The sequence below is a fragment of the Pongo abelii genome, chromosome 18 (assembly GCF_028885655.2).
Source record: "Pongo abelii isolate AG06213 chromosome 18, NHGRI_mPonAbe1-v2.0_pri, whole genome shotgun sequence".
NCBI classification, from domain to species: Eukaryota; Metazoa; Chordata; class Mammalia; order Primates; family Hominidae; genus Pongo; species Pongo abelii.
This window is the reverse complement of record NC_072003.2, coordinates 6,882,640-6,894,750: the sequence shown is the minus strand read 5'-3', so window position 1 is coordinate 6,894,750 and position 12,111 is coordinate 6,882,640. Positions and strand designations below refer to the sequence as shown.

Sequence of the window (12,111 nt, the reverse complement as noted above, 5' to 3'; positions counted from 1 at the left end):
ATTTGAGGGGAGAATTCGAACAGAAACGATAGCCTAAACAAAGGTCTGCAGCCAGGGAACATGGGGCACGGACACTGGAGGACAGGGTGGGAGGACAGTAGCAGATAAGGTTGGAGAAGCCACCAGATAGTATCCCAATCCCAAGCATGAAATCACAGGACCTTTCTCTCTACTCTCACATCATAGAGAGCTGCTGAAATATGCTGGAAAGGAGAAGCCATGGTTCAGCAAGTGAGCTGATCAGACAGTGGGTCAAGTAGAGACATGCCACGGGCAACCTCTGCTAACTTCAGATTGAGAGTAAGACAGTAAAATGCCAAGGATGCCAGGGAAGAGGGAGGACAGCTATGCCTGTGAATATACAGAAAGAAAAGCAACGGGAAAGGTGGGCCAGTTTATGGGTTCCATGATGGCTGCTACAAGTCTCTATGAGACACCTGGAGTTGGGACGGCATCTGTGTTGGCACTCTCCCCTCCTGTTTTCAAGGCAGACATTACCAATCAAGAGTACCACTCTTCTCTCCTATACCAAGGAAGACATTACTAATCAATGGTACCACTTTCCGTTCCTATACCCAAGGCAGACATTATTAAACAAATGGCACTACTCTCCCTTCCTAGATCTGAGGCAGACATTACTCATCAATGGCAACACTCTCCCCTCCTAGACTCAAGGCAGACTTACTCATCAATGGCACCACTTTCCCCTCCTAGACCCAAAGCAGACATTACTCATCAATGGCACCACTCTCCCCTCCCAGACCCATGGCAGCCATTACTAATCAATGGCACCACTCTGCCCTCCTATACCAAAGGCAGACATTAATCATTAATCATCAGTGGCACCACTCTCCCCTCCTATACCTGAGGGAGATATTACTCATCAATGGCACCACTCTTCCCTACTGAGTACAGATATAGCCTTGGCATCCTTGACCTGGGACTGGGTCTAACCTCCACTCCCATCTGACTGCCATCTATAAATGAGGTGTTACCTATTCTCCATACATGGTTACAGGCACCATAACCTGGGATCAGGGATGTGAGAGCAGAAAGAGCCTGAGAAACCCTCATTTCACAGACACAGAAGCCAAAGTCCTTGGAGAGCTGGTGGTGGAATCAGAGATGAAATCCAGTCCAATGTGCCCCATCTCTTTCTTCAACATTCTGCTGCATCTTGGAGGGTAAAACAGGGAACAATCCTGTCAGCAGTCACAGCAACTAGAAACCAGAGCAGAAAGGACAGGCAAATCTGCCTCATGAAGAGACTGGCGTCAAACCTGAGTCAATGCTCAGGGGAAATGAAGGCTGGGTGAGTGGGTGTGTGTGCGCAGGCTGTACAGAAGGGAACAGGAGCTTCACTTCCATCCCTCTGAACAACACAGATCACTTTTGCTAAATTCCAAAAGGTGGCAGCATTCCATCAAATATTCATTTGCTGAGACTGCAGCAAGGGACATCCTACAGAGGTGACATGGGCAGGAAGTTAAGACGTCCAGATGACTAGGGGATAAGGAAGTCTGGAGGGTCAAACACTGATGTGGTCTGGTTCCTGGGGGGCCCAGGAGCCCCTTTTCTGCAAGAAAAAGGGAAAATGCTGGAGAGAAACAGCAGCACACTTGGCCCCAAGAAGAGGAGAAATCCAGACTCATCTCGGGACCGTATCTGCATGGACAGACCTCAGTGAGGTTCCATGATCAGTAGCATGTAGGCAGGACCCATGACTTACTTCTAACCAATAGAAAAGATGATGGGCATGCCATGATTATGTCAGGACATACGTATACAAGACTCCATGTTGCTAACATGCACTAGAGAGACACTCCCGGGAAAAGCACACTGTCACATTGTAAACTGCCTGTGGAGAGGGTCATGTGGCAGGGAACTGCAGGCGGCCTCTAGGGTCTGAGGGCCTGCATCCTACAGCCACAAGAAATTGAATTATTCCAACAACCAGTGAGCTTGCAAAGGGACCCTAAGCTCCAGATAAAACCCCCAGCTCCTGCCAACTCCCTTGCCTGCAGCTTTGTGAGAACCTAAGCAGAGAACCCAGTTCAGCTGTGTCCAGACCTATGACCAATTGAAGCTGTAAGATGGTAGACAGGTGTTGTTTGAAGCCACTTAGTCTCTTATAGTCTCTTAAGCAGGCATAAAAAATGAATTTTTTGTATTCTTATTACAGAAAAATACAGGGGTTATGAAATCTGGCTCTGGAATGAGGCAGAACAAAGTAAAAATTTGAGTTCTTCCACTTAACTGCACTATGCTTGCTGCCTTGGGTACAGAAGGGGGAGAATGACACCATTGATTAGTAATGTCTGCCTTGAGTATAGAAGGGGGGAATGGCACCATTGATTACTAATGTCTGCCTTGGGTATAGGAGGGGAGAATGGCACCATTGATTAGTAATGTCTGCCTTGGGTATAGGAGGGTATAGTTTCTACTATATCAAGAAAGAGAGAAAAAATAATAGTACGGTTCTTACACTGGACAGCATCACTTCCACGAGTTCAGGATGCATTTGCTCCAGAGTGAACCCAAAAGGAAACACGTACCTGCAGGTTTCTCACTCAGTCTCATTCCCAACTGCCTCTCCATCATGTGGCCACATGATCCCAGATGACTGCAATGTTTAAAGACAAGTATGTTTCATTCATCCAGCATGCCACCTCAACACAATCACTTCATCTGGCATCTAAGCGAAGACCCTCATTTTTTCTAATAATCAAGGAAAGTGTGGCTGTATTTGATGTATCGAGGGGCAGAAAGATTGGTCTCCAACAGGACTTGCGCAAGTAATTGACCAGGTGTAATTTTTATGTTACCTGATGACTGTGGAATTAACTTTGCATCTAAGACATAGGTTCCCAGAAATGCTCCCTGCATCACCAAACAGAACCTGCTGGCCTTGCTCTCAGCTCAATGCATCATGGGAAACAGCCCAATCTGGGTCTGAATTTCAGACTGCTTCCCCATTAGCTATGAGACTGTGCAAGCCACGCCCTTCTGAGCCTCAGTTTCCCCACTTGTAAACAAATAGTTTGAATAGGTCTTCCCTCCTTGGACTACTCTGGGGAGAGAAAGATACAATGCCTGTGAAATGGTGGGTGCAATGCCAGGTACTTCCTAGTTCCCAAAGATGCTAGCTGTTATGATTATTTTATTCCGAATGCTGGCAAAATATACTTTCTGCATCCAGAGAAAGCCCTTTCTGGGACACAATGCCAAAGCAGACAGGTGGAGGTCAGAAAAAGTAGAGCTGACTGGTGCCACACGGCAGTGAGTAGGAAGGGCGGTGAGATGCCATGACCTGGAGCATTCTGCCTTCCGGAGCAGGCAAGGACCAAAGAGTCTATCTAGAGGCCACCATTTAGTCTTGTAAACCCCATTTTCACTCTTCTAGAGGAACATCACAGCATTTCCATGACAACTGAGAATGAAGCTTGAACGAATATGCCGTCAGCTCTCCTGGAAAACCTTCTTAACAGTCCAGAACACACTGCTTAATTTCATAAATAGTTATTACTATTACTAGTATTAGTATTATTATTACTACTGCATTATTACTACTATTACTACTACTGCTTCTTACTATATTACATTTATTACAATTACATTATTACTAATATTATATTATTACTACCACTGTCAAAGAAAATAACTGCTCACTATAGAAAAAAAATAAGAGTCTAAAGGAAAATGCAAAAACCAGTAATTTAGTTGAACTTTCCATCTGCCTTTCTGACATCTCTCTGCACTCAGAGAAAGGGAGATCTATGAATATAGTTTGCACATAATTGGAATCATATAATACAGGCTGTATTTCTCACTCAACAATAAGTCATGTGCATCTTTCCAAGTCAATAAACATAAATCCTCACCACGAAATCCTAGAAGCAGCTTGGAATTGGACTTTATGGATACACACAATTGACTTAAACTATCCCTTATTGAGGGATATTGAGGGCACATATTTTTAAAAATTATTTGTGCTACTACAATCATTTCCTTAATTTCTCACACTTGTACAATCATCTCCAAGGTGCAAATTCCCAGAAGTGTAATTGCTAGATCAAAGATGGAACACATTTTACATTTTGACACATGTGAATGTGAGGCAATCTGCCATCCAGAGATGGTCAGGCCAACATATGTTGCCTCCAGTAGAGGTCGTGAAAATGACTGCTTCTACCCATGACACATTCCAAGGCAAGACAGGAGGCTGACCTGTGAGAGTCCAGCCAGAAGGACCCAGCCCAGCAGCCCTGCTACAGTCAGAGGCTGGAGATGCAGGAGCAGGTTAAGGCAACTGGATCCTCACAGCATGAATCTCTGCAAACCTAGAAGACTCTACAGCCTCCAGAGGAGAAACCAGCAGGATACCATCATCCCTTCCACTAGAGAGAACACATCAGCCTCCATGAGTGAGGTTGGGGGCCAGGAAATACCTGACCCAACCCAAGAAAGCTGAAAATCTAGCAGGCAGAGGCACTATTCTAAGCACTGGGGAAATGGAGCCATCTCAGACACCTTTGATCCTGTTGTGGGCAATTAGCTTTTTCAACTACTTTCCCTTCAAAAGTGTCTGCACCACCAACATCAAGTCTCTTTAGTAAGTCACTTTCCTGCTCCACGCCTCATTTCCCCAACTGCAAAATGGGTTTAGTATCTTTCTTTTCTTTCCATAGACTCAGTGTGACATTACAAGCATCCTGGGTGGAACTGCAAGACATAGTTATTTCAAGATTATGAAGAGTGTGGTGGCCAACCTCCAAGATAGCCCCATGATCCCTCCTCCAGGTACTCATGCCCTTGTATGGTATGCTCCCACAATCTTCTGAGGATTTGGTTGTATGACTGATCGAATACAGCAGAAGCGATGGCATAGGACATCTGAGGCTACGTCATCTAAGGGATACACAGGAATTCACTCCCATCCTCCCATGTGGCTTCTACTTTGCTCTTAATCTCTCAGATCTCTCACCCTGGGAGACACCATCCACCATGTCCTGAGGACACTCAAGCAGCTCTGTGCCCTCCTGACAATAGCTGTTAGGTGAACCACCTTGGGTGCAGACCCTCTAGCCCCACTCCAGCCTTCAGAAGACAGCAGCCCTAGCTCACATGGGACCCTGAGCCAGACCACCAAGCAAACCACTCCCAGATTCCTGACCCACAGAAATTGTGAGATAATGAAAGTCTGCCGTTTAAAGTCACTAAGTTCATTGTAATTGTCACAGGCAAGAGACAGCCAATACAATACTTTCCTGCTTCATACATCATTTTTCCATCTATCCAAAATGGGAAGAATATTTCACAGACTTGATGTGAAGCTGCAAGACTCCTGGTACTCCACTGATGCGGTTGGGTCAGAGGGTAAGTCCAGACTGTGTGACCATGGGCAATTTGAGTTTTGGTTTCCTAAGCCACAAAATGAGGATAGAAACAGCACTCACCTTACGGAGTCATTGAGAGGATGTTAAAAGAACAGAGAATGAACATTTGGTCAGCTGAAAAGTGTGATAAGAAAGTTGGGTGTGTGGTTGTCATTTTTCATCATCCTTTTCCTCTTCTTCCTCTTCTTCTTGGCATCGCAGGAAAACACTACTTTCAGATGACCCATTAATGAAGTTTATTATAAAAATCCAGCCTGGAAAGTCATTTTGGGGGAATAGACAAGCACCAAGCAGTGGGACCTTAGAGATTCCAGTTTGCACCAAGGGTCAGTATAGCTCACGCTCAGGTAATTTGTTTTATTTTTATTTTTATTTTTTTTTATTTTTTTGAGACGGAGTCTCGCTCTCATCCAGGCTGGAGTGCAGTGGCACGATCTTGGCTCACTGCAAGCTCCACCTCCCAGGTTCATGCCATTCTCCTGCCTCAGCCTCCTGAGTAGCTGGGACTCCAGGCACCCGCCAACCATGCCTGGCTATTTTTTTTTTTTTTTTTTTAGTAGAGACAGGGTTTCACCATGTTATCCAGGATGGCCTCGATCTCCTGACCTCTTGATCAGCCTGCCTCAGCCTCCCAAAGTGCTGGGATTACAGGTGTGAGCCACTGCACCCCGCCTAATTTGTTTATTTTTTGTAGAGATGTTGCCCAGGCTGGTCTCCAACTCCTGAGCTCAAGCAATCCTCTTACCTTGGCCTCCCAAAGGGCTGGGATTATAGGTGTGATCCACTGGGCCTAGCCATGAACATCTTTTAATAAAAGAATTTACTCTCAGCCTTTCACTTACCACTATCACAATGTCTCACCATACCTACATTACGATTTCCATCCTGTAATTTCCATACCATTTTTTGTCTTTGAGTCAACTCACTTTATGTTAAACTTTTTTTGAAGGAAATTTCATACCACTGCCATTAACGGAAAGCTAGTAGTGATGGCTATAAAGAGAAGATCATCATAAAACGAAATACACAATGATGAATACCAAACAGCAACAGTCTATGTGCCACTGGAAGGTGCCATCTCACGGTCACCAACAACACACAAACAGGTCACACTTGGGGAATGCACCACACCATGATTGCATTGCCGAGAGACGGTACATGAGTGATTTCAGAAGTATCTGTGCAGGGAACTTCCTGGCCTCTGTATCCATCGGTTACAGATGAGGGATGCACGGGAATTCACTGCCATCATCCCACGTTATGTACCCCAGTGACTCCGAGCCCAATGCCACGATGCAGGCCTAGTAAGTGTCCTTACTAGGGCACTTAGTAAGCATTCCTGTCCTTACCAGGAAGACAACCCAATGACATTCGACTTCTTTCACATGCTCCCACAACCTGGGGCCATCACACCAGGGGTCAGAGGGACCAATCTGCAGCCTTGTCACCAACCACTGCGCCCCAGATCTGTCTGCCAAGTGGACCTGGTCTTTTTTAGAGGACAGAATACAGCTCTCACACCATGTACCAGAGGCTGGGAATACCACCCAGGTGTTTCCTAATAGAAATTGTGCAAGTGCTCGGGAAAATTTATTCCCCTCAAACCCAGTTATTTCTCCAGCAAGATCAGTTTCAGGTAAAAACCATTCCCGGTGATTGATGACCGAGACCAAAGAGGCTGAAAAGGATGCAAAAGTAGTTTCAAAACCTAATCTGTTCAGCAAAATGCTTCTACTTACGGAGTCTTGCAGACTGTTCTTGGCACCGGGGAGGAGAGTTGAATTTTCAGACTTGTAGTCCTGGCAAAAGCAAACAAATAGAAAAAAAGGTTGGGGAAGCTGGGTTGAGGAAAAAATTCTAACCTGGAATAACCCAGTTTAGCACGACCCAGAACGTCTCACCACGTTTAGCCACAGTACCCTCTGTCTCTCCACCCGTCCCCTGCAGGAGTTGAGACCTGCATTGCCCTGTGCAATGGCCACTAGCCCGATATGGCTACAGAGCCCCGTGGCTAGTCTCATTGAAATGGGCTGTATACATAAAATACTCACTGAGTTTTCAGGACATGATGAAGAAAATGAATATAAAATACCTCATTAATATTAATATTTCACTAATATTTTTATATCGATTACATGTTAGAATGACATTTAATAATATATAAAAATAAAATATATTGCTATGTTTAAAAATGTCAATATATTAAGACTATCTCAAAGGAAATTTATTATTACAATTAATTTCATCCGTTTCTTTTTACTTTTTAATGTGGCTACCAGCAAACGCTAAATTGCATCTTTGACTCCCCTGACACTCCTGAGGCAGTGCTGGTCCGGATGTTTCTCAGTGTGGGCTCCTCGTCCCAAACCAAGGATGCTGGGGTCCCTAACCTTCCACCTTCCACTCCAGCAACAGTTTGCATCTAGGGAGCATCTGCAATGCTATGCGCTAATTTTTTTTTTTTTTTTTTTTGAGACAGAGTCTCCCTCTGTCACTCAACCTCCCAAGTTGCTGGGACTATAGGCGCCTGCCACCATACCTGGATAAGTTTTTGTATTTTTAGTAGATACAGGGAATCACCATGTTGGCCAGTCTGGTCTCGAACTCCTGACCTCAGGTGATCCACCTGCCTTGGCCTCCCAAAGTACTAAGATTACAGGCCTGACCCACCACACCCAGCCACTGTGTATTTCTTGTGCATTTTCACCCTGAATCCTTACTAGGGTATTAAGAAGTAGGTCTTAACCTCAGGCCCTTCTTACAGGTGAAGAAGCAAAAGAGAGGCTGAGGGACTTGTCCAAGGTAACACAGCACTCAGCAGGACTGCAGTGGAGCCTCAGCTTGAACTGAGCATGCCTACTGCAAACACCGGGATGTGAATCACCATCCTGGTATTCCCAAGGCTTTCGTCCACCTTTCCACGAGGTACAGCACAGGAGCATGTTAAAGCTGGCCACCATCAACTCTAGGGAACTGCTCCTGCCTCAAAAGTGTCAGCAATGCCTAAAGTTCTACATTGTCATTAATCAAAAGTCAGCAAGGCCGAGGCGGGCAGATCACCTGAGGTCAGGAGCTCCAGACCAGTCTGGCCAACATGGTGAAACACCGTCTCTACTAAAAGTACAAAATTAGCCAGGCAGTGGTGGCGGGCGCCTGTAATCCTAGCTACTTGGGAGGCTGAGGGAGGAGAATCGCTTGAACCTGGGAAGCACAGGTTGCAGTGAGCCAAGACCGCCACCATTGCACTCCAGCCTGAGTGATGAGATCAAAACTCCAACTCAAAAAAAAAAAAGTCAGCAGGCTTTGGCCTGGGGTCACCCCTTAAACTTCCTGGGCAGAGAGAGGGCCATGTGTGTCTCAAGCAAGACCCTGTCTCAAAAGAGAGGGTGGGAGAGAAAGAGGGAAGGACGGAGAGGTGCAGAGAAAGCGGGAGAGAGGACGGAGGAGAAGGAGAGGTGTATAAAGAGAGAGAGAGATACAGATATAGACAGAGACAGATATCAAAAGAGAGAGAAACAAAGGGGGACAGAAGCTACCTACTCTTTCCTGTACCAGCCACAAGAATTACTCAGACCCACCCACAGAGTTCTGGGATTTCTGTTTCTGTACAACATTTCTGAACTTATAATGAGAAGACACATATTTTATTGTTTCTCTTTTTGCAGTTTTCTAATTGGTTATGGAAAAATCTGGTGACCAAGAAATCAAAAATGTGTTTGTTCCCCTCCCTCCTCGACACAGAGAATGGACCTCATGCCACATCCACCCTCCAGTTTACCGAAGTGAACAAATAAACTTAAACACAAATTGTGTCCCCTGCTTCCAGTGACTGTCTAAAGTAGTAGCCTGAATGGGGAGAGAAGGGGGAGGAGGTTGATGCAGTGATTTTGCTGCTAGATACGCCAATTCTCCTTTGAGAGAATGTCCATTGGTCTGAGAATGTCTGGCTTTTGTCACTTTCTTTTCAGTCCCACTTTATAGATGGATCAAGAAAAAACTGCACTTGATCAACGAGTTAAGCCCAATAGCAGATTTCAACCCAGTGACAAGACCCAAGTGTTACTAGATGCCCTGGGATCCCCTATCTACAGTCTGGTCCTTTCTTTGAGAGGGGCCTCCCTCCAAGACTCACAGGTGACCCAGCACCTTGCCCAATTCTATCCAGTCTAGGAACACACACCTGCCCCAGACAGCATGAATCAATCTGTCTTTCTCAGGAACAGAGACCCACGGAAATGGTCATTGCATTGTGTTGGACTTCGTAAGTCCAAGACCTTGCATGTGAAGCCGGTATTGGCTTCATAGCAACCACCAGCCTTAGGAAGGTAAAAATTAGGTTTGAGTCAAAATTAAGAGTCTTCCAGGGGAAGCTGATTGCAAGAAGAGAGAATAGAGGATCCAGGCAACCAGCATCCCAGAGCCTGGAAAGAGACAACTTAGGACACACACTCGAGTACGATCTTACTTGGAAACCTAGCTACCAGATGAAATTCCTATCCAGCTGCCCCTGCAGAGCCTTCTTCCTCTTTGCCCCTTCCTCACTTCCCAGCCCCTTTCCCCTAGCTAGGGGCTTTCCCTCTCCACATCCCTCAGCCTGAGGTCCCAGAGGCCTGGTGTCCTCTTTAGCTGACTATCTCTCATTGTGCTGCACTTCCATGTCATTTTCATCAGGAGCACAGGAAGCCTTCACTCCTAGGAGACAGAAGATGGTACCAACTCAATCTGCTCTTCTCAAGAGACTTTTTCTGCCCTTCCTGCCACTTTTACACCTCTCCATACCCTGGAACTGGACATGCACCCTAACCCTAGATTAGCACCCTCCTTCTTAACACAGTCCTGTGTTATCTGAACAAAGCAGCAAGCTCTATGCCCAATCCCATGTGCCCCTATTTCCCTCAACTTGAAAACAGAGACAAGCACATATTAACATTCTAAGTCTGACTGAGTTGGGGAAACAGAGCCAAGAGAGGCAGCAAGGGACGTAGTGGCTGTCTGACACTGCTACGGTTTTCAGAAAGCCCAGGTCTTTTCCCTGAATTCTTACAATAAGCCTCCATATCATTTGAGCTGGCCTGATCCATTCAGATGAAAATTCTGCAGAGAAGATGTGATCTGCAACTCTTTTTAGATCCCAAACCAGGGTCCCGAACCAGCTGTCACTCTGGTCGCTGTCTGCCGCTCTTCTCTTCCCCCCAAGTTCTGCTCCCTCATTTTCCATCCACTTGTTAGAAGTCTAGTAGTCTTCCCTGGAAATGTATGCCCTCTTGTGCCTCAGTTTATAGCTTTCAAAAGCTGGGACATGAATCCCTAGCAGCAAGGATTTAGCCAGTTAAGACAATGACACAGGCAGAGATCCCGGATGGGCCATCAAACATCATCCAATACAGATTTTTCATGGGCTGCTGTCAGCTCCCAGAGGTGACATTAGAAGGTGATATTCTTTGCATAACAACCGCCTTTAAAGAGTCTCTTCCCGATTGGAAATGGTTTTTTTGTGGTTTTTGAGATGGAGTCTTGCTCTGACACCCAGGCTGTAGTGCAGTGGCACGATCTCGGCTCACCGCAACCTCCACCTCCCAGGTTCAAACAATTCTCCTGCTTCAGCCTCCTGAGCAGCTGGGATTAGAGGTGCCCACCACCACACCTGGCTAATTTTTTTTTTTTTTTGTATTTTTAGTACAGACGGGGTTTTACCATGTTGACCAGGCTGGTCTCCAACTCCTGACCTCAAGTGATCCACCTGCCTCAACCTCCCAAAGTGCTGGGATTACAGACATGAGCCACCACATTCAGCCACACTTTTTTGTGTATATAAATACTTACATAGACATGTAAAAGGAAAATAAATCTTGGGGGCCCCCGAATCACTAAGCTAAAGGGAAAAGTCAAGCTGGGAACTGTTTAGGGCCAACTTGCCTCCCAATGCATTCAAAGTCACCCCTCTGCTCACTGAGATAAATGCATATCTATCTGATTGTCTCCTTTGGAGAGACTAATCAGAAACTCAAAAGAATGAAACCATTTGTCTCTTATGTACCTCTGACCTGGAAGCCTCCTCTCCCAGTGTCTCCCTGTCTTCCTGTCTTTGCTTCAAGTTCTCCCACCTTTCCAGATGAAACCAATGTTCTCCTTGCATATATATTGATGTCTCATGTCTCCCTAAAATGTATAAAATCAAACTGTGCTCTGACCTTGGGCCGATGTCGTCAGGACCTCCTGAGGCTGTGTCACAGGACTGTGTCCTCAACCTTGGAAAAATAAACTTTCTAAATTAACTGAGACCTGTGTCTCAGATTTTCAGGGCTCACAGACATATTCACGTAATCTTGTGAGCGTTTATGTGCCTACCTATGAATAGGCACATCCAGATGTATCAGTCTTTGTATCTATAGTCACATAGAATAAAGACGTAGGAGGTGGAAAAAAATAAACACTCCATCCTACAGGTTAACAGAAGGCCAAGACGATGGCCAATCAAAGCTTCCTGAGCAATGGACAGAGGGTGTGGGGTCAGGGTTGTGGTTCTGGGTGCATGATGAGTTCCCAATAATGGCACCAGTAAAACCTACGTGGACCAACATTGTGCAAAGCTCCAAGCCAAGGCCATGGCTGACCAAAGCCTCGTGAACAATGGGCAGAAGGTATGGGGGCAGGATGGGGTTGGTGCATCACAGGTTCCTACGGATGAAGCAGGGAAACCTTCAAGGACCAAGGT

At 45.8% G+C, this 12,111-nt stretch overlaps 1 protein-coding gene across 17 annotated transcripts in view; it reads right to left on the bottom strand.

Moving 5' to 3' along the window:
- RBFOX1 (RNA binding fox-1 homolog 1) overlaps nucleotides 1-12,111 on the bottom strand; it is a 2,503,848-nt gene that overhangs the window by 2,128,934 nt on the left and 362,803 nt on the right. For 15 of the 17 annotated variants that reach the window (XM_054533103.2, XM_054533097.1, XM_054533099.1 and 12 more), the window contains one exon: nucleotides 7,136-7,195. The exons of the other annotated variants lie outside the window; for them this stretch is intronic. In XM_054533103.2, coding sequence (XP_054389078.2) covers nucleotides 7,136-7,195 — 60 coding nt within the window. The remainder of the gene's footprint in view (nucleotides 1-7,135; nucleotides 7,196-12,111) is intronic. 17 annotated transcript variants of the gene reach the window in all.